At 47.1% G+C, this 23,244-nt stretch overlaps 2 protein-coding genes across 2 annotated transcripts in view; both read right to left on the reverse strand.

Annotated features, from left to right (window-relative positions):
* Positions 1-23,244, reverse strand: part of LOC149360345 (uncharacterized) — a 113,922-nt gene that overhangs the window by 20,621 nt on the left and 70,057 nt on the right. The window lies entirely within an intron of this gene.
* LOC149360346 (uncharacterized) overlaps positions 779-23,244 on the reverse strand; it is a 34,202-nt gene continuing 11,736 nt past the window's right edge. Inside the window, exons 3-10 of the mRNA XM_089575309.1 lie at positions 22,451-22,564; positions 20,895-20,987; positions 16,272-16,364; positions 9,660-9,773; positions 8,105-8,197; positions 4,183-4,275; positions 1,909-2,022; positions 779-823 (exon numbers count right to left, since the gene is read on the reverse strand). Coding sequence (XP_089431435.1) covers positions 779-823; positions 1,909-2,022; positions 4,183-4,275; positions 8,105-8,197; positions 9,660-9,773; positions 16,272-16,364; positions 20,895-20,987; positions 22,451-22,564 — 759 coding nt within the window. The remainder of the gene's footprint in view (positions 824-1,908; positions 2,023-4,182; positions 4,276-8,104; positions 8,198-9,659; positions 9,774-16,271; positions 16,365-20,894; positions 20,988-22,450; positions 22,565-23,244) is intronic.

Below are 23,244 nucleotides of genomic sequence, written 5' to 3' on the forward strand. Positions count from 1 at the left end.
TGCATATGCAGGTGATCGCTCTGCAGCCTTCCTTCGTGTGAAAAAATCAGCTCAAAGTCCTCGAGATGAGTGCCTGAATTTTGTTGTTAGGAAGCACAGCGCTTTCGCACTTGCCACTCATGGACACATTAACAAAATTCGCCCCACAAAGCAGGAGCGGAGCGAAGTAACAACACGCCCTGGGGGAGGACCCAGCATACTATAAAAAGTACACCTGTGTAAATTTGAAACGACTCAAGTAATCAGGACAAAATACCAGTAACCTCTTTTTTCTTTATAAGTGAGCATTATGTGCTAGAAATGAAGAAAATCCTCCCGTTAGATTTTTCTTGGTCCCTAATGGGTTATGCCCATGTGCTGCAGACGATGAATAAGACGCAAAAGTAAATACATGACACGAAAACAATGCCTGACAGCGTTACCCACGTCCCCAATACGCATCAAGCTTATGCTGTAAACGAGGATAAAGGAAAACATCCATTAGTACCCAAAAAAATTCCATCCAAATTCCAAAAAAAACTGTCCATCGTGGCAAGTGGCAGTGGCATCATTGCTCGTGTGATGTTGCTCGCTAGAAGGAACCTCAGTCTCACAAGCCCCACCAGTGGCGAACCCTGCCATCGCAGGCCGGTGGGGCATTGTTTAAGCACGGCACCACTGCGCCATGAGTGTTAAGACAACTGCAAGTGGTCTATGAATTTTACGTAGAGAATGACCCATTCCGCGTATACGAGGATTAAGACATCAACGTTCTCGGGTCCATACCATTCTCGCTGATCTAAAAGGTGACCTGAAAGCGGCTTTCAATAGTGTGGTGGTATCCCTAGAAGGTAAGGGGACGCCGCTTAACAAATGTCCTTAACATAAATCAGTATGTCAGGACAAACAACGCGGCTTCATGGTTTCACGTCATGGAAGGAGGCTGGCTATGTGTTGGGAAGACGATTTAAACACAGGTAAATAACGTAATACGAAGATAAGGACTGAGACAGTTATCTTCCTCAAGGATCTTTGTACTTGCGTTCATTTTACTGCGTTTTGTTGTGTTTAAGCTTTTCCCCTATGCGCACACATGCAGTTGAAACACCTTAAAAAAAAAGTAGTACTTGTTTACGACCTAACGAACATACCCGTACTTTGGCTGTCGAGGAGTACAACTTATTCTTCCTTCCCGCAAAAAATGAGCCCACTTCAACTAAAAGGCACACTGCTAATGATGGTTGTGAATCCTCTAACCAGCAATTTTTGAGCCCCAACATAGGTAAGAAATAAATAATCATCTGTCTTACGTCAAAATCACTGTACTTCAACATAGGCAGTGAACAGCCAGAATGAATCTTTCGGGAAAAATCTTAAGAAACAATAGAAACCGCGCCTGGTTACAATAGGTCTCTCTTTGATTGGCCGTATTGAGGACTGAAGAAACTTCTTTATTTAAGGTTTAACGCCTAATCATTGTTTGTAGATGTTGCTTGTAATGTAATCATTGTAAACACACCGTGAAGAAGGGTGCGGCTTGTTTTATTTAGAAGGTTAGTCTCAACGCAGAAAGTAATTATTCGTCCAGACTACGTTATCTCCTGTTTTTACTATACGAATATATTTCTGAACATTTCACTGAGCTCAAAAATATTTTAAAACTAAAACGGAAATCGAAGACAGGCATGGAAAAGTGCCTATAATCTCAAACAGCTACCAAACAGCAGCACATGGCTATGATTTTCCAAAAGTGCTCTGGTGCAATCCTGCCTAGCAAACACAGAGCTAGGCAGGATGCTGCCCTTATGCTGCCGGCGATACACAAAGCGCCAAAGTCGAGGTCCGAGACGATGAGAACACTTCGCCAGAGTTTTTGATTCTGCCGCGAGTGCCTTAACACGAGCTTCAAAGTGATCTGTGCGGACATACAATGAGTCGGGATCTTTCCTGATGTTCGGGGTGGTAGAATGAGCCTTGAGCACGGCGAACACAGACTGTGGCTCGTTCTGGGCTGTTCAGAGGGTCCTCGCTCTCTATGGCGGGCTAAAAAAGAGCATGAGTGTATCAGAACGAGTCAACAAAAATCTCGTTGTCCCCACTCTCACAACTATGGATGCGTTGGCATTTAAACGTCTGTATAATCCTTGGGTGCATACTTTATCAGAACGAGTCAACATAAAATCTCGTTGTCCCCACTATATCCACTATGAATGCGTTAGCATTTTAAAAGTCTGTATACCACTTGGCTGCATACCAATTGCATTGCATACCACTTGGATTTCCGGAATCTAAGTATCTGTCTTGAAACAGCCACGGCTAAGTAGGCTATTTTCTTTTTTACATTTCCCTTACATATAGATTACAGCGGCAAATTTCTCCAAGCTGACTTCCACCATTTTCGTTCCGGTACTTGGCAGCTACTTCATTCTCTAAATTACGAACCAATTGGAAAAGCTTACGAGCTGTTTTAAATAACAGCAAATGTGTCTAATTCCCTGCAAATATGATGCCTCTGCGCTGATATATCATCATTCGTTTGCCACACGCTTATTTGAAGCTAGAGAATTTCACAAAGACTTAACTATTTCACTTCGCAGAGCGCGTTTTTCAAGCTTCACATCTGTGCGCAAGTTGCTCCTTTTCTTTGGCTCACATCGGAAGGTTTTATTGAAGCGACGAGTTTTAACAATGTGCCCTTTACTTCTGTATAGTATTAGCATGCAACTTCGTTAAATGTCCAAATGTTACATGAGTGCTAGCATAACAGCGGAAGCAGCCTACTTCATCCACTGGAATTTCTTGATCCTGAGGCACATCTTGATTATCATATGATGCATCTCTCGACACGGGCATTCCTTGCGTCCCTGGCGCGCGTTGCACAGATAGATGCCACTATTTTTCTCTCTTGAATCCCCCATTATCACCCTGAGCAGGCGTGCACGCGCTGTGGTCATAGCACTTTAATTCACAATGTCATCTCTAATTTAAGCTGAGATAGCAATGAGGGCGTAATTCAGCCTCCATATATCCAAGCACTATCCAGTTTTTAGTGTTCCAGCGTTAGAACGGTCCAGCATTAGAAGGTGACCACCGTTGCCCGTCGCCACCTCACCGCAATGTGTCGACACCTCGAACACAAGGAACTTTAGGCATAGGTTGCTCTTCCCGAGGAATTTCTCGGGTCGAATCATTAATTCGCCTGTCACCTGCACGATGGAAGTAACGAGGGCCGCGTGACGTGGTGCGGACCGTGCGGTGTCATCACAACCTTCCCACCATAGCAGGTAGCAGATAAATTAATGACTGGTCGTAACCGGTTGCTACAGAAGAGCAGCTTGGGTGTTGGGAGCCCCACCGGTGGCCGTTTTGTAAGCAGCCACCTCGAGGAGCCGTGGTGCATTAATTAACCACTGCACCACTTCGCCATGAGTGCTGTAAGGAGTCCCAGCGATTCATGGTTGGAAAGTAGAGAATGAGCAATTGCGGATATGTTCCGCTAACCCCTTACCCTACTGCGCCATACCCTTAAGGCGTAGCCACAGTAGAATTAGAAGGGACAGAAGATGCTAACGCACTGAAACAATCTACCAAAGATAGCCTGACAGTTTTCATGTGTATTGGTTCTGCAATGGCTTGTAATCGTAAAAGATTCACTAAATCATTATTCAAGCGGGGTTAATTTGTCCAGATATTTCGTGTTACTGAGAGGTCTTCGGTTACTACTGTCATCATCATCAGCCTGACTGCACCCACTGCAGGGCAAAGGCCTCTCCCAGGTCCCTCCAACTGACCCTGTCCTTCGCTACTTGGAGCCACCGTATCCCCGAAAACTTCTCTGATCCGTCCACCTAACTGTCTGTCGCCCCCTGCTACGCTTGCCTTCTCTTGAAATCCACTCCGTTACCCTTAAGGACCAGCGGTTATTTTGCCTTCGCATTACAGGCCCTGCCCAAGCCCACTTCTTCCTCTTGATTTCGAGAGGCAGACGCTGAGTACAGAGTCCGTATTCACGGCTAAAATATCGTACCGTACCGAGCACAAACGGCAAGAGATAAGCACCCATGTGCTTAACATAAGAGCGCCTTCATCAATTTAAAGACCTACACAGCAGGCTGTGCCCCATATGAAGAGCGCAAATTGTTCCAGTATGTGCTCCTAGCACCTTGCAAAAGCACCAGAGTACCCTCCACTTCAATGGCTTACCACGCTCCGCGATCTTGAAAGCCAATCGGGGCGCCTGAACGAAGCCACCGGAGGCGGAGTGCACACCGGAGGCTGCTCGCGTTGTAGCGAGGCCTGAAAAGGAGACAGTCTATCATTCATTACGATCAATCGACCAAAAAACCTTTATAGTAAATCTCACACCATATCCGTCCTGTTCTCAAAAACCCACTCTCTTTCTCTGTAATCTCTCCCTTCCCATTTTATTCCTGGGGGTGTGCTTGGTTCCGCTGCTCAGAAGTGGTCCTGATTAAGTATCGTTCTGTTGCGTGCTATTTTAGTTCACAGGAATGTCAAGTTGTTCTTAGCCTTCCAGTAGCCTGTTCGTTTCCCATTAAAATGAATTAGACACCTGAGCAAGATCGTTTTCGCCCAAGCAAAGGCGAGGAGGGTGGGTGGAGGCGAAAGGGGGGCCGTAGGATACTTGTTATCGAAAGGTATTCGCACGTTGGGTTGAGAACGCTGAGGACAAGGACCTAGAAGACGTAGCTGTTACTGAAACTCATTTTCTAAGGGGCTGGTTTTTGCCCATAAAGCATGAAACTATCGGTGGCGGTGATGGCAAACATGCGTGCTCTCATCAGCGCTCAGTTTAAAGAAACTATCAGATGTTCTGAATAATACGCATGTAAGAACGGCATTCATCACGAACAATGTGGGCACTGCATCGAATAATGATATTTTTCTAGACCGCTTTGGTCTCTACTTGCTTAGCAAAGAAAGTGTAAAGCCCATGCGCTGCAGACGATGAACAAAGCGCAAAAGTAAATATATGAGACGAAAACAATGCTTCACAGCGTTATCCCCATCTCCAATACGCATAGAGCTTATGCTATGAACGAGTATAAAAGTGAAACATTTATTAGCGCCTAATAAATGGCTTCAATAGTCCGATAAGAACAATGCCTGGACGCGCACGCCGTCATGCGGGGTTGGGGGGGGATTGGATTGGATTGGAGTAAACTTTATTTGTGCCTGCAGTTGGGCGCTCGCGCGCCCCGACGAGGGCTTACGTCGTCTACGAGGCTGCCGTTACTCGGCGCGGGTCTGCGCTCGCCGTTGCCGGCTCGCTGGGTCCCTGCCTTTCGAGCGCCCCGAGGACCTGCTGGACGGCCCATAGCTGTTGGTCATGGTCGTTGCTCTTCGCAGCTGCCTCCAGCCGCGGCGGGATTGTTCCTGATCTTGCTTCCTTTGGATTTCTGATGCAGTCTCACAAGATGTGCTTGTGATCTGCCGGCTCCCTCCGGCAGACTCTACACGTATCGGTCGGGTAGGTCTCGGGGTACATGCGATGCATCAGTCCCGGGCTCGGTAGCGATCCGGTCTGGAGCTGTCTCAGTAGTACCGCCTCCGCTCGACTCAGCCTCGGGTGCGGGGGTGGGAGAGTCCTGCGAGCCAGGCAGTAGGCCTTCGTGATTTCGCTGTAGTCGGTCATGCGGTCCTTGGCTCCAAACCACGTCGGACGGTGTGTTGCCGGGGCGCGGTTGGTTAGCGCTCGCGCCGCTGCGTGTGCCGTCTCATCGTGGTTCGCGCTGCGTTCCGACGCGTCGCCCGCGTGCGCCGGAAACCATTTGATTCTTACTCTTCTGTCTTGCAGTTTAGTCGCTCGTAGTACGCGCTCGGCCTCCCTGCAGACTTGGCCTTTGGCGAAGTTTCGCACCGCCTGTCTCGAGTCACTCAGCACCGTGTAGCAGTCTGCGTCGGCGATGGCCCGGGCGATGGCCACCTCCTCCGCTTGTTCCGCTGCGGCGCCTCTCACGCTCGCTGCCGTCCTCGTGGCGCCGGTCGACGCCTCTATGGCGACCGCTGCGAAGGCGTTCTGTTGGTATTCGGCCGCGTCCACGTACCGCGCGTGCTCGTCGTTGGCGCGCAGGTCGATGAGAGCCTTGCCCTCGCCGCTCTTCTTTCCTTGTTATACTCGGGGTTCATGTTCTTGGCTATGGGGTCGATTCTGGTCTGGCGTCGGACCTCTTCGGGAACGGGGAGCTTCGTCTCCGCGTCGTTCGAGTGTCCTATTCCCAGGTCGTTAAGTATCTTCCTCCCGGCTTTGGTCGTGGACAGCCGCAAACTAGATGGACAACCTAGCTGGCAGGTGGGCCCATCGTGGCCGGCGGCAGTAAAGAAATCATTGATGGCGTGATGTTGCTGGCTAGAAGGAACCTGAGTCTCAGAAGCCCCAACGGTGGCAGCACCTGGCATCGCATCCCAGTGACGCATTGTTTAGCAGCGACACTACTGCCATGAATTTAATGACAACCGCAAGGGATCTATGAATGTTAATTACAGAATGATCCATTCCTCATGCATGGGCATTAAGTCATAAGAAACGTCACTCCTACGCCGGCCCCACCCACTCGGCCCGTCCGCCAGCTTCTGACGCGCGCGGTAGATCCTCGGGAGGAGGGGGGGAAGAGATGCGGTGCTTCCAAACCAGCTGGAGTGGCCGCGGCCATGGTAGCTGCACGACGTCCGAGAGAGTCGGCGCGGTGAACCCATGATAGCCCTCCGCTGCTGACGTCACTTGCACGACATGACTTCGTGTTCCAGGTTTCGCGCTCAAGCCCGATACCTCTGTTCGCCGCTAGGTACTAACGCTGGAACCCGCTGGAGGTGGGTGGTGGTGAAAAACTTAATATTCAAAGAGATTTTGAGGATCAAAAAACCCTGCTGCATGGTCGGTATCCTTAGTTCGGGACACCGCACGACGAGGCCCCGTCTCGCGCCCGCTTTACTAGAGCCCTTTTGGACTCCAGTGTGGAGTAGTTGAGAAGGGCAGTCTCGCATGCCTCTCGGGTGGGGGTGGGGGAAGGGGGAAGGTGAGGATTCTGAGTACATGCCCACACCATGTGAAAGATATCGCAGATCTCTCCACAGTGCGGGTAGCGCCCATCGGTGTTCGGATCGAAGTGTTTTGCTATGGCAGGACAGAGAAGAGTTCCTGTCACCAGGCGCCGCAGAGTTCGCTCCTCCGCCTTACTCAGCCCCTTGGCAGGTACTGGGTAGAGACGGTGGCTGTCGCAATAATGAATTAGGATTTCGCGGAACCGCAGAAGCGGTTTATGAGCTTCTGAGCCAGGAGAGCTAGGATGAGGAGCCCGGTGTGTGAGCGCTCGGGCGGCCGCATCAGCGGCTTGACTGCCTCGTAGACCCTGGTGGCCAGGAGCCCAGATCACTTTTGTGCGAGTTGGATCGGCGGCAGCGCGTCTTAGAATTTGGGAGGCAGGAGAGGATATTTCGCCTGCAAGATAATGTTCACAGGCCCGGCGAGAGTCTGTGATAACTGTTCTCGATTTTGGATCGGCGGCAGCGAGAGCTATTGCGACTTCCTCCGGGCTCGCGGCCACTGGACGACCAGCGGCCGAATGCTCCCAGTAACGTCTAGGCGCACCTCGTGATCGGCACTGCTCACATAGTAGGTGGGGACAACATGATGCCGCGCAATAAATACGGTACGATGTGATTCCTCTATACAGTTGGATTGTTATGAAAGCTTTCACTTTAAAATGGAGCGCCAGAGGTCACCTGGGCGGTGGGCAGAGCATGCTGCCCAGCTTGTGCTCTTTGGCATATGGTGCTGGACGCATGACGCATCACGGGGGCTGGTAGCGGGAAAAACTAAGCTTTGGCTAGCGGAAAAAACAATGCGAGAGGCAGACGCTAAGTACAAAGTCCATATTCACCGCTTAAATATCCTACCGCTGCAAGCAGAGATAAGGCCAGAGATAAGGCCAGAGATAAGCACATTTGTATGTGATAAGTCATTTCAGGAAAAACATCAGAGCGGCTTCATTAATTTAAAGAGCTGCTCAAAAAACTCTGCCCGATCTGAACGCTGCAAATTGTTCCAGTATGTCCCCCAGCACATATCGCAAGCACCAAAGCACCGTCCGCTTCGAAGGCTTACCAGGCTCCGCGAACTTGAAGGCCGGTCGGGGCACCGGAGCGCAGATTCCAGAGGCGGAGTGCTCATCGGAAGGTGGTCTCGCTCTAGCGAGGCCTGAAAAGGAGACAGTCTAATCCATTATGACAATCCGACAAAAACCTTTATTTATATCTCTCCCCATATCCCTCCTGTTCTCAAAAACCCACGCATTTTTCTCTACAATCTCTGCCTTCCCATCTTATTACCATTGTTCTTTTGCAGGATAATTTAGTTCATGGCAGTGTGAAATTATTCTCATCCTTCCTGTATTCTCCTCATTTCCTGTATTCTCTTCACTGCACCATGAGTGTTATGACGACTGCGAGTGGCCTATGAATGTTAAGTAGACAATGGTCCATTCTGCATATATGGGGATTAAGCCATCAATGCTCGCGCGTCGACACCCTTCTCGCTGTGCTAAAAGGGGCTCTGAAAGGGGTTTTCAATCAAGTGCCTGTATTCTTAGAATGCTAGGGGACGCCCCTTAACAAATAGCCTTAAGAAAATCCAATATGGCATGACAACGAACGCGGCTTCATGGTTTCACGTCATGGGAGGAGGCGGGCTATATCTTGGGAACGCGATTTAAACACAGGTAAAGGACGTCATACGAATAGAAGGACTGACACAGTTACCTTTCTGAAAAATCCTTGTTCCTGCGTTCATTTTACTCGGTTTTATTGTGTTGAAGCCCTTCCCCTATGTGCACACATGCAGTTGAAACACCTTAAAAAGTAAGTTGTACTTGTTTACGACCTAACGAACGTGCCCGTACTTTTCTGTCAAGAAGTACAACTTGTGCTTTCTTCTCGCAATAAATGAGCCCACTTCATTTGGTAGGCACACTGCTGATGATGGTTGTGAATCCTCTAAGCAGCAATTTTTGAGGGTCAAGATAGGTACGAAATAAAGAATCATGTGCCTTACGTCAACATAACTGTACTTCAACACTGTCGGTTAGTAGCCAGTATCAATATTTTGGGAAAAATCTTAAGAAACAATAGAAAGCGCGCCTGGTTACAATATGGCTCTCTTCGATTGGCCGTATTGAGGACTGAAGTAAGTTATTTATTTAAGGTTTAGCGCCTAATCATTGCTTCTAAACGTTGCTTCTAATGTATTCATTCTATACGGACATCGTGCAGAAGGGTGCGGCTTGTTTTATTTAGAAGGTTAGTCGCAACGCAGAAAGTAATTAATAGTCCAGAGTACGTTATCTCCCGTTTACACTATACGAATATCATTCACAACATTTCGCTGAGCATAAATATCTTTTAAAACTAAAAGGAGCATAGAAGACAGGCATGGAACAGTACCTGTCATTTCAAACAGCTACCATACAGCAGCGCATGACTATGATTTTCCAAAAGTGCTGTGGTGCAATCCTGCCTAGCAAGCACAGCGATCACCTCGAAGCTGCCGGCGATAAACAAAGCGCCAAAGTAGAGGTTGGAGATGGAAAGAACACTTCGCGAGAATTTTCGATTCCGCGGCGAGTACCTTAACACAAGCTACAACGTGCCCTGTGCGGACATACCCTGAGTCGGGATCCTTCCCGATGTTCAGGGTGGGGGAGGGAGCCTTGTGGAAGGCGAAGACGCACTGTGGCTCGTGGTCGGCTGCTCACATGGTGTTCGCTGTCTTTGGTGGGCTAAAAAAGAGCATGAGTGTATCAGAACGAGTCAACAAAAATCTCGTTGTCCCCACTCTGACCACTATGGATGCGTTAGCATTTGAATTCCAGGATTCCTTGGATTCCAGGAATCTATATCTTTCTCTTGAAACCGCCAATGCTATGTAAGCTATTTCCATTTTTACATTTCCCTTACAAATAGGAAACCGTGGTAAATTCCATCAAGCTGACTTCCACTATTTTCGTCCCAGTATTTGGCAGCTTCTCTATTCTCGAAATTACGAGCTGAATGAAAAAACTTACGAGTGGGGTTTTTTCCAGGCTGTTTTAAATCATGCCAAATGTGTCCAACTGACAGCAAATATGATGTCTCTGCGCAAATATACCTTCACTGGTTTGCCACACGTTTACCGTGGTGTCACCAGTTTCGAGCTAGAGAACTTCACAAAGAAGACTTAACGGTTTCACTTCGAAGAACGCGTTTTTAAAGCTTTACTTTTGTTGGTGAGTTGCTCGTTTTCTTTGTCTGGCGTCACAGGATTTCATTGAAGCGACGAGTTTCAACAATGTGCCCCTTACTTCTGTGTAGTATTAGCACGTAACTTCGTGAAATTTCCAAATATTAGATAAATACTAGAATAACAACGGAAGAAGCCTACTTCATCCAGTGGCATTTCTTGACACTAAGGCACTTCTTATACGCGGCATCTCTCGACACGGGCGTTAATTGCGTGCCTGGCCCGCGTTGCATAGACAGATGCCACTATTTTTCTCTATTGAATCCCTCATTATCACCCTGAGCAGGCGTACGCGATAAAACTGATGGCTAATTCAGCCTCCATAAAACGAATCACTATACCATTTTTAGTGTTTGAGCACTAAAAGGGTCTGCTTCAGCGAGAACGGTGGCCACCATCGCCCGTCCCCACCTCGCCGCAATGCGTGGACACCTCGAACACAACGAACTTTAGGCATAGGTGGCTCTTCCCAAGGAACTTCTCATGACCGATCGTTAATTTACCTGTCACCTGCACGGTGGTCAGTAACGAGGACCGCGGGACGTGGTGCGGACCCTGCGGTGTCATCACAACCTTCCCACCAATGTGTTACAAGCCCCACCGGTGGCCGTTTTGTAAGCAGCCATCTCGAGGAGCAGTGGCGCATCCATTATACCACTGCCTCCCTTCGACAGCACAGCTGTAAAGAGTCCCAGCGATCCGTGACTGGAAAGGAAAGAATGACCAATGGCGGATATGTGCCCATTAACCCATTACCGCTATTGCGCCATACGCTTCAGACGTAGCCACAGCCGAATTAGGAGGGACAGAAATTGCTAACGCACTCAAACAATCAACCAAAGATAGCCTGACAGTTTTCATATGTATTGGTTGTGCAATGCCTTGTAATCGTAAATCATTTACTAAATTATTATTCAAGAGGGGTTAATTTGTCCAGATGATTCGTATTACTGAGTGGTCTTCCGTTACTACTGTCATCATCATCAGCCTGACTACGCCCACTGCAGTGCAAAAGCCTCTCCCTTGTCTTTCCAATGAACCCTGTCCTTCGGTAGTTGCAGCCTTCGTATCCCAGCAAACTTCTTAATCTCATCCGCACACCGAACTTTCTGTCGCCGCCTGCTACGCTTGCCTTCTCTTGGAATCCACTCCGTTACCCCTAAGGACCAGCGGTTATCTTGCCTTCGCATTACATGCCGTGTCCAAGCCCATTACTTCCTCTTGATTTCGACTAGGATGTTATTAACCCGTCTTTATTCCCTTACCCACTCCGTCCGCTTCCGATCTCTTAACGTTACACCCACCATTTTTCTTTCCATAGCTCGCTGCGTTGTCCTTAACTTAAGCTCAACCCTCTTGGTTAGCCTTTACGTCTCTGCCCCATATGTCAGCACTGTAAGGACTGTAAATTGTCCTTGACAAGACTTCTAGTTTATTAACGTGTTAGCATTAGAATATGTGCAAACAGAAACTGCGAGCTACAGCTCACTGGCAGGTGTTCCACCTGCGTGTAAACCGGGGCTCTCGAACTGAGCAATGATTAATGTCACGATCACTCCTGAAGTTTTTGCAGGTGATGGGTCTTGTGAGTCAGTGGTGGGGATGCAACCTCTTAAATCAGTGACTCAGGCGAAGCAACTGCTGACAGGTATCTGTAAGGCGCTTGTCCTGTATGCGCATTTACTCTGCCACGACCACAACGAACCTCTGTAGGTCACGGCGGTACAAAGAGTATTAGTGCGTTAGGCGTGGATATACCGAGCCTAAGTAGGCCACCTCGGATATAATGAACGTTCTTGGTTATCTCGGATATTGCAGATAAAAGTATACGACTTCAGATATAACCAACTATCATGTCTGTACTTCGGATATGCGGAAATTGTTAAGTTAGCTTCGGTATCTCGCGCATTATTGTGCCACCTGGAATACTTCTTGGCTGCTAACTGATGGAAACGATCCGCAAAGCATTGAGCAAAAGTTATTGCCTGTATTAACCACTCCAAACGACACGCCATCGTTCAACGTCCACTCGGACTAACCGGAATAATCTCACCACCAAGTGTTTACTAAGAGCCATAAGTAAGAAAAGTCACCTACAGTAAAGGTGAAGTGACAGCCATTTAGCTCTGCTCTTATACAGTTCTGGAGGTGTTCTGGTACACTTTCAGGCATTTTTAAATGCGCTGAACGTGACTAGTATCCGAGTCAAAATTGCTGAAAAACGCTAACAGCACCCGGCGCCGTTGGCAGTTCATTACCGATTTCATTCATAAAGATTGTAACACCCATGGAACTGAAATTTAAAATGACAGGGGAACATAAAATGACCGTAATGATTTCCATTTGGCTTAAGTGAAAAATTTTTCTCCTGCATTGCTGTATGAGCAGCCATGTTGCCTAACGTATATGCCGATGCGAATTTTCATTTTGCGTGCGCTCCACACGTCACGATGAAGCGCGATTTTTTTCACTCGAAACAACTGGTGCGGGTTTGGACTCGGTCCCTTCGCTTAATATAAACTTATCCAGGAGGTCCTAGTCGACGGCTGAGGGGGAGGACGTAGCTGGGATCCACCTGCGCCTCGGATCCTTTTTGAAGGGTGCTAATATGTGTTACTTTTCTCTCTCTCTCTCTCTCTCTCTGTGAGAGAATATCTATCACCCCTACTACCAAAAAGTGCCCTTCCATTTGATATCATCTTTTTCTTAGCAAAGGTATCGAAAAAGCAATCAATCTCTAGGCGACTGATTACATAGCTATTGAAATTCAGGTTGATTTCACCTCTCGAATTTTGTTTCCTTCAATAACTTTCAAGTGACTTAAGCTGTTATCATTTACTGATAAAATCAAGGAGGCTGTTGTCGTTGCAGGCGTATGTTTATTCACCTCACCAAAGTTTTTGATAGAGGCCACCAAGGCTCCGTTCATCACAGACTGACCTAGTTAAGAACTGGTCCACCTCTACAACTCCTTCAAACCTATTTTTCTAACCGATCGCAAATTATCCAGATAAACGTTAACCTGCTCACTGCAAAGCCTGTAATCATGGAAGTTTCTTAATATATCTTGGGCCTTTTACTTCTTCTGTTGTACAATAACGATTTTTCCAACTCATTGTGTCACGTGAAATACGTTGTACTCAAACGACACCACAGCTTTCACATCCGCAAAATCTGTGACTGTACTTTTACACAAAATTAACGCTGGTAAAAATAATTTATTACAGTGGGGAGTTAACCTTGAGCATATCAATCGTGAGAAACTCGAATTCATTATGTTTGATTCACCAAGAATTCACTTCCCATATCTGCATCGGTGCACCTTCAGTCTTTTTCTAGCACCTCCTGACACAGCCAATCTTGGTGGAGTAGTTCTAAAGGGAAATATGAAATTTTATCTCATGCTCATTCTTTATGAAAGAAGTTTATCTTTGGACTATATATCATTATCAGACCGCACTAATGGTTCCAGCCAGATATTTTACCGCTACACTACATTAATGTCCATAATCATCTCTCTTAATGCTTGTCTTTCGCGGCCAATACATACCTCATGCATTTATACCACAACGAGCGCCCTTAGAACGAAGCTAGAATCTGCAAAACACCTAGAACTACACAATCACAATCCAGAACTACACAATGAAGATTGGTTGTGTCAGTAGGTGCTAGAAAGTGTCTGTTAACGCGCACCTATGCAGATATGGGTGGTGAAATCTGAGGTAAATGGAATATAACCAACTTCAAACACGTACGCAGCCCGAAAAAAGCGTGTCGGAAACCACTGATGATATATCAGCGCAGAGGCATCATATTTGCTGGGAATTAGACACATTTGCGGTGATTTAAAACAGCCTAGAAAAAACCCCAGTTTTAAGCTTTTCCACCCGGTTCGTAATTTCAAAAAATAGAGGAGCTGCCATGTACTGGGACGAAAATGGTGGAAGTCAGCTTGAAGGAATTTACCGCCGTTATCTACACTCTAAACGGAAAAGAGTAAAAAGGGAGTGAAGTTGTCCCCTAGCACACAAGCTTTAAAAAGAATGTGCACTAGTGGACCCCTTACTCCCTTTGTAGTCCCATACAGGCGTATTCGTGTCTAGAGTGTGTTTGTACGAGAAGTACAAAAAAGAATATAGCCTACTTAGCCGTGACTGTTTCAAGACAGAGATTTAGATTCTGGGAATCCAAGTGGTATGCAGTGGAAGTGGCATGACGTCAAGTCGTATAAAGACGTTTCAAATGTTTTTTCCTTTCCTTTCCGTCACGTGTATCAGTTTGAGGGTGAGGAGAATGCCTTCGAAGTAGCCTATTCTGCGGTACGTCCGCGCGTGTTCGTTTCCAGCTGGTGGTCGAGACCTGTTGCCGGCATCTCTACCTGAAACACGCGACACGGCGCGTGAGGCAAGCTCGACCGAGGGGAGCACCGGAAACGGGACCTTCTTTTCGAAACATGGCCGCCACGGTTGGGCATAGTACCCGCCAACCCACCAGGTGCTCGGCACTGTAGGAGGCACAGGAAATTCGGCTCTTTTGTGCCCACACATAAGCCCATTGTTCGCTTGGGTCGAAGATGACCGCACGTCGACACGGCCAAGCATGCTGACTGCAGCCAGGCTGCACTGCGGTCTTCTCAGCGTAGTCCGTAATGGCAGGCATGGCATCAGTCATCGTGGAATATATAGAGGCTCGGAGCCACCATGGAAAAGAGATGGTGGTGTTGGTGAAAAACTTTAATATGAAAAGAGAGTTTGAGGGTAAAAAAACCCTGCTACATGGTCGGTATCTTTAGTCCGGGACACCGCTCGACGAGGCCCCGTCTCGCGCCCGCTTTACTAGAGCCCTATGAGACTCCAGTGTGGAGCAGTTGAGGAGGGCAGTCTCCCATGCATCTCGGGTGGGGGTGGGGGAAGGGGGAAGGTGAGGATTCTGAGTACATGCCCACACCATGTGAAAGATATCGCAGATATCTCCATAGTGCGGGTAGCGCGCATCTGTGTTCGGATCGAAGTGTTTTGCTATGGCAGGACAGAGAAGAGTTCCTGTCTACAGGCGCCGCAGAGTTCGCTCCTCCGCCTTACTCAGCCCTTTGGCAGGTACTGGGTAGAGACGGTGGCTGTCGCAATAATGAATTAGGATTTCGCGGAACCGCAGAAGCGGTTTATGAGCTTCTGAGCCAGGAGAGCTAGGATGAGGAGCCCGGTGTGTGAGCGCTCGGGTGGCCGCATCAGCGGCCTGATTGCCTCGTAGACCCTGGTGGCCAGGAGCCCAGATCACTTTTGTGCGAGTTGGATCGGCGGGAGCGCGTCTTAGAATTTGGGAGGCAAGATGGAATATTTCGCCTGCAAGATAATGTTCACAGGCCCGGCAAGAGTCTGTGATAATTGTTCTCGATTTTGGATCGGCGACAGCGAGAGCTATTGCGACTTCCTCCGGGCTCGATGCCACTGGACGACCAACGGCCGAATGCTCCCAGTAACGAATAGGCGCACCTCGTGATCGGCACTGCTCACATAGTAGCAGGCGACTACATGATGCCGCGCAATAAATACGGGACGATGTGATTCCTCTATACAGTTGGATTTGTTATGAAAGCTTTCACTTTAAAAAGGAGCGCCAGAGGTCACCTGGGCGGTGGGCAGAGCATGCTGCCCAGCTTGTGCTCTTTGGCATATGGTGCAGGATGCATGACGCATCACGGGGGCTGTTAGCGGGAAAAACTAAGCTTTGGCTAGCGCAAAAAACAACGCGAGAGGGAGACGCTAAGTACAAAGTCCAAATTCGCCGTTTAAATACCCTACCGCTGCAAGCAGAGATAAGGCCAGAGATAAGCAGATTTGTATGTGACAAGTCATTTCAGGAAAAACATCACAGCGGCTTCATTAATTTAAAGAGCTGCTCAAAAAACTCTGCCCGATCTGAACGCTGCAAATTGTTCCAGTATGTGCCCCGAGCACATAGCGCAAGTACCAAAGCACCGTCCGCTTCGAAGGCTTACCAGGCTCCGCGAACTTGAAGACCGGTCTTGGCGCCAGAGCGCAGATTCCAGAGGCGGAGTGCTCATCGGAAGGTGGTCTCGCTCTAGCGAGGCCTGAAAAGGAGACAGTCTAATCCATTACGACAATCCGACAAAAACCTTAATTTATATCTCTCCCCCCTATCCCTCCTGTTCTCAAAAACCCACGTATTTTTCTCTACAATCTCGCCTTTCCCATCTTTTTCCCATTGTTCTTTTGCATGATAATTTAGTTCAGAGCAGTGTCAAATTATTCTTAGCCTTCCTGCATTCTCCTCATTTCGTGTATTCTCTTCACTGCGCCATGAGTGTTATGACGACTGCGAGTGGCCTATGAATGTTAAGTAGAGAATGGTCCATTCGGCATATATGGGGATTAAGCTATCAATGCTCTCGCGTCGACACCCTTCTCGCTCGGCTAAAAGGGGCTCTGAAAGGGGTTTTCAATCAAGTGACTGTATTCCTAGAATGCTAGGGGATGCCCCTTAACAAATAGCCTTAAGAAAATTCAATATGGCATGACAACGAACGCGGCTTCATGGTTTCACATCATGGGAGGAGGCGGGCTATATCTTGGGAACGCGATTTAAACACAGGTAAAGGACGTCATACGAAGATAAGGACTGACACAGCTACCTTTCTGAAAAATCCTTGTTCCTGCGTTCCTTTTACTCCGTTTTATTGTGTTGAAGCCCTTCCCCTATGTGCACACATGCAGTTGAAACACCTTAAAAAGTATGTTGTACTTGTTTACGACCTAACGAACGTGTCCGTACTTTGGCTGTCAAGAAGTACAGCTTGTTCTTTCTTCTCGCAATAAATGAGCCCTAATATGTGTTACTTTTCTCTCTCTCTCTGAGAGAATATCTATCACCCCTACTACAAAAAGTACCCTTCCATTTGATATCATCGTTTTCTTGGCAAAGGTATCGAAAAAGCACTCAATCTCTATGCGACTGATGACATAGCTATTGAAATGCAGGTTGAAATCACCTCTCGAATTTTGTTTCCTCCAATAACCTTCAACTGACTTACGCTGTTATCATTTACTGATAAAATCAAGGAGGCTCTTGTCGTTGGAGCCGTACATTTATTCACCTCACCAAAGTTTTTGATAGAGGCCACCAAGGCTCCGTTCATCACAGACTGACCTAGTTAAGAACTGGTCCACCTCTACAACTCCTTCAAACCTATTTTTCTAACCGATCGCAAATTATCCAGATAAACGTTAACCTGCTCACTGCAAAGCCTGTAACCATGGAAGTTTCTTAATATATCTTGGGCCTTTTACTTCTTCTGTTGTACAATAACGATTTTTCCAACCCATTGTGTCACGTGAAATATTTTGTACTCAACCGACACCACAGCTTTCACATGCGAAAAGTCTGTGAGTGTACTTTTACACAAAATTAACGCTGGTCAGAAAAATTTATTACAGCGGAGAGTTAGCCTTGAGCATATCAATCGTGCAAAACTCGAATTCATTATGTTTGATTCACCAAGAATTCACTTCCCATATCTGCATCGGTGCACCTTCAGACAATTTTTCTAGCACGTTCTGACACAGCCAATCTTGATGGAGTAGTTCTAAAGGGAAATTTGAAATTTTATCTCATGCTCACTCTTTATGAAAGAAAAATATGTTTGGACTATATATCATTATCAGACGGCACTAATGTTTCCAGCCAGATATTTTACCGCTACACTACATTCATTTCCATAATCATCTCTCTTAATGCTTGTCTTTCGCGGCCAATACATACCTCATACATTTACACCACAATGAACGCCCTTACAACGAAGCTAGAATCTACACTACATATAGAACTACACAATGAAGATTGGTTGTGTCAGGAGGCGCTAGAAAGTGTCTCTTAACGCGCACCTATGCAGATATGGGTGGTGAATTCTGAGGTAAATGGAGTATAAGAAACTGCAAACACGTACGCAGCCCGAAAAAAACGTGTCGCAAACCAGTGATGATATATCAGCGCAGAGGCATGATATTTGCTGGGAATTAGACACATTTGCGGTGATTTATAACAGCCTGGAAAAAACCCCAGTTTTAAGCTTTTCCACTCGGTTCGTAATTTCGAGAATAGAGGAGCTTCCATGTACTGGGACGAAAATGGCGGATGTCAGCTTGGAGGAATTTACCGCCGTTATCTACACTCCAAACGGAAAGGAGTAAAAAGAGAGGGAAGTTGTCATACAGCACACAAGCTTTAAAAAGAATGTACACTAGTGGACCCCTTACTCCCCTTTGTACTCCCATACAGGTGTATTCGAGTCTAGAATGTGTTTGTACGAGAAGTATAAAAAAGAATATAGCCTATTTAGCCGTGACTGTTTCAAGACAGAGATTTAGATTCTGGGAATCAAAGTGGTATGCAGTGGAAGTGGCATGACGCCAAGTCGTATACAGACGTTTCAAATGTTTTTTTCCTTTCCTTTCCGTCACGTGTATGAGATTGAGGGTGAGGAGAATGCCTTCGAAGTAGCCTATTCTGCGGTACGTCCGCGCGTGTTCGTTTCCAGCTGGTGGTCGAGACCTGTTTCCGGCATCTCTACCTGAAACACGCGAAAACGGCGCGTGAGGCAAGCTCGACCGAGGGGAGCACCGGAAACGGGACCTTCTTTTCGAAACATGGCCGCCACGGTTGGGCATAGTACCCGCCAACCCACCAGGTGCTCGGCACTGTAGGAGGCACAGGAAATTCGGCTCTTTTGTGCCCACACATAAGCCCATTGTTCGCTTGGGTCGAAGATGACCGCACGTCGACACGGCCAAGCATGCTGACTGCAGCCAGGCTGCACCGCGGTCTTCTCAGCGTAGTCCGTAATGGCAGGCATGGCATCAGTCATCGTCGAATACATAGAGGCTCGGAGCCACCATGGAAAAAGAGATGGGCTCGCTGCCACTCCACGACCAACGGCCGAATGCTCCCAGTAACGTCTAGGCGCACCTCGTGATCGGCACTGCTCACATAGTTGCAGGCGACTACATGATGCCACACAATAAATACGGGACGATATGATTCCTCTATACAGTTAGATTTGTTATGAAAGCTTTCACTTTAAAAAGGAGCGCCAGAGGTCAACTGGGCGGAGGCACAGCATGCTGCCCAGCTTGTGCTCTTTGGCATATGGTGCAGGACGCATGACGCATCACGGGGGCTGTTAGCGGGGAAAACTAAGCTTTGGCTAGCGCAAAAAACAACGCGAGAAGTAGACGCTCAGTACAAAGTCCGTATTCACCGCTAAAATATCCTACCGCTGCAAGCACAAAAGGCCAGAGATAAGAACATTTGTATGTGATAAGTCGTTTCAGGAAAAACATCATAGCGGCTTCATAAATTTAAAGAGCTGCTCAAAAAATTCAGGGGGCACTTTGACTGTCTAAAGTGGGTGGAGGCGGAAGCGTTTTCCGCATCACCTTCGCTGTTTCTGTGGCACTGGTGGCGTCACATGTAATTGAGTACTAATTACTAAGTGATGACAAATCACTAATCAGTGGTTAATTACTTATTAATGCCTGAATACGAATTAACTGCTAATTAATGACGCTTAAGCTTCGCCTTTAGGAGTGGAACGCGAGAGCGCGTTGTAGCGCTGCCAGGGAGTCCACAGAACGCCACCACCCGTTCGGCGCGATGCCTTGCCCTTTGAACGCAACGCTTTCTGAGGAAAGGAAATGGCGCAGTAATTCTCTGTCATCTCGGTGGACACCTGAACCGCACCGTAGAGGAAGGGAGGAAGTGGGAGTGAAAAAGATAGATAAAGAGGAGCCGTAATGAATAAAATGAAAATTGTATTTGAGGAAAGGAAATTACGCAGTAATTTTGTCACAAAATTCAGGGGGGGGGGGCACTTTTTTGACCTAAAGTGTGGTCACTGATGTGTAGTTAAGAAGTTAAGCTTCGCCCCTAAGAGTGGAACGCGACAGCGCCTTGCAACGCTGCCAAGGAGTCCATAGAACGCCATCGCCCATTCGGTTCTACGCCTCGCTCGTCGGTAAATTGGTTTTTGAGGAAAGGAAATGTATCTGTCTCTCATTTGTCGGTGGACACCTAAACGTCGCCGGAAGGGAATGGAGGAGGATGACAGTGAGTGAAGACACCGTATTCACTAGACTCGCCTTTGTTCATTCCAAACCATCGAGCTGGCATGGCGGAGTGGATAGATGATCGTCTCTCACGCCGAAGACCGGGGTTCGATTCCTGAGCTCGACCAATTTCTTAATCGGTTTTATTTATTTATAAGGCCTGACTAGTAAAGCTAATTAGGCTAATTGGGTAATTAAGCAATTAACTAAGCTCAGTCCCACTTACTTGGAGCATCACTATACGATCCCTTCAATTGGTTGCATGGTTACTAGCCAAAGTACAATTGGCCCCGTTTGAAATTCGTGCACCGTGACGTCACGACCGTTTCCACCAATTGAAAAGCGTGACATTTTCTGTCCACAACTGCTGCTTACAACGATGAGACATTAAAGGCTTCCGCCTTAAAAACTCTGCCCGATCTGAACGCTGCAAATTGTTCCAGTATGTGCCCCGAGCACATATCGCAAGCACAAAAGCACCGTCCGCTTCGAAGGCTTACCAGGCTCCGCGAACTTGAAGACCGGTCGGGGCGCGGGAGCGCAGATTCCAGAGGCGGAGTGCTCATCGGAGGGTGGCCTTGCTCTAGCGAGGCCTGAAAAGGAGACAGTCTAATTCATTACGACAATCCGACAAAAACCTTTATTTATATCCCGCCCCATATCCCTCCTGTTCTCAAAAACCCACGTATTTTACTCTACAATCTCTCCCTTCCCACCTTATTCCGATTGTTCTTTTGCATGATAATTTAGTTGAGAGCAGTGTCAAATTATTCTTAGCCTTCCTGTATTCTCATTTCCTGTATTCTCTTCACTGCGCCATGAGTGTCCTGACGACTGCGAGTGGCCCATGAATGTTGAGTAGAGAATGGCCCATTCTGCATATATGGTGATTAAGCCATCAATGCTCTCGCGTCGACACACTTCTCGCTGAGCTTTTAAAAGGGGCTCTGAAAGGGGTTTTCAATCAAGTGACGGTATTCCTAGAATGCTAGGGGACGCCCCTTAACAAATAGCCTTAACGAAGTTCAATATGGCATGACAACGAACGCGGCTTCATGGTTTCACATTATGGGAGGAGGCGGGCTATATCTTGGGAACGCGATTTAAATACAAGTAAAGGACGTCATACGAGGATAAGGACTGATACAGTTACCTTTCTGAAAAATCCTTGTTCTTGCGTTCATTTTACTCCGTTTTATTGTGTGGAAGCCCTTCCCCTATGTGCACACATGCAGTTGAAACACCTTAAAAAAAAAGTTATACTTGTTTACGACCTAACGAACGTGCCCGTACTTTGGCTCTCAGGAAGTACAAATTGTTCTTTCTTCGCGCAATAAATGAGGCCACTTCAATTAGTAGGCACACTGCTGATGTTGGTTGTGAATCCTCAGAGCAGCAATTTTTGGGGGTCAAGATAGGTACGAAATAAAGAATCATGTGCCTTACGTCAACAAATCTGTAGTTCAACATTTTTGGTTAGTAGCCAGTATCAATCTTTCGGGAAAAATCTTAAGAAACAATAGAAAGCGCGCCTGGTTACATTAGGTCTCTCTTCGATTGGCCGTATTGAGGGCTGAAGTAAGTTATTTATTTAAGGTTTAGTGCTTAATCATTGTTTGTAAACGTTGCTTCTAATGCATTCATTGTAAACAGACATCGTGCAGAAGGGTGCGGCTTGTTTTATTTGGAAGGTTAATCGCAACGCAGAAAGTAATTAATCGTCCAGACTACGTTATCTCCCGTTTACACTATACGAATATATTTCACAACATTTCGCTGAGCATAAATATCTTTTAAAACTAAAAGGAGCATAGAAGACAGGCATGGAACAGTGCCTGTCATTTCAAAGAGCTACCATACAGCAGCGCATGACTATGATTTTCCAAAAGTGCTGCGGTGCAATCCTGCCTAGCAAGCACAGCGATAACCTCTAAGCTGCCGGCGATAAACAAAGCGCCAAAGTAGAGGTTCGAGACGGAAAGAACACTTCGCGAGAATTTTCGATTCCGCTGCGGGTACCTTAACACAAGCTACAACGTGCCCTGTGCGGACATACCATGTGTCCGGATCCTTTCCGATGTCCGGGGTGGGGGAGGGAGCCTTGTGGAAGGCGAATACGCACTGTGGCTCGTGGTCGGCTGCTCACAGGGTGTTCGCTGTCTTTGGCGGGCTAAAAAAGAGCATGAGTATCAGAACGAGACAACAAAAATCTCGTTGTCCCCACTCTGACCACTATGGATGCGTTAGCATTTGAAAGTGCATACCACTTGGATTCCAGGAATCTATACCTTTCTCTTGAAACCGCCAATGCTATGTAAGCTATTTCCATTTTTACATTTCCCTTACAAATAAGAAACCGTGGTAAATTCTCTCAAGCTGGCTTTCACTATTTTCGTCCCAGTATTTGGCAGCTTCTCTATTCTCGAAGTTACGAGACGAATGAAAAAACTTACGAGTGGGGTTTTTCCAGGCTGTTTTAAATCATGCCAAATGTGTCCAACTGACAGCAAGTATGATGTCTCTGCGCTCATATACCTTCACTGGTTTGCCACACCTTTACCGTGGTGTCACCAGTTTCGAGCTAGAGAACTTCACAAAGAAGACTTAACGCTTTCACTTCGAAGAACGCGTTTTTAAAGCTTTACTTTTGTTGGCGAGTTGCTCTTTTTCTTTGTCTGGCGTCATAGGATTTTATTGAAGCGACGAGTTTCAGCAATGTGCGCCTTACTTCTGTATAGTATTAGCACGTACCTTCGTTAAATTTCCAAATATCAGATGAGTACTAGAATAACAACGGAAGCAGCCTACTTCATCCAGTGGCATTTCTTGACACTAAGGCGCTTCTTATAC

The sequence above is a fragment of the Amblyomma mixtum genome, chromosome 2 (genome assembly GCF_055824585.1).
Source record: "Amblyomma mixtum isolate Tamu chromosome 2, ASM5582458v1, whole genome shotgun sequence".
In the NCBI taxonomy this organism is placed as follows: Eukaryota; Metazoa; Arthropoda; class Arachnida; order Ixodida; family Ixodidae; genus Amblyomma; species Amblyomma mixtum.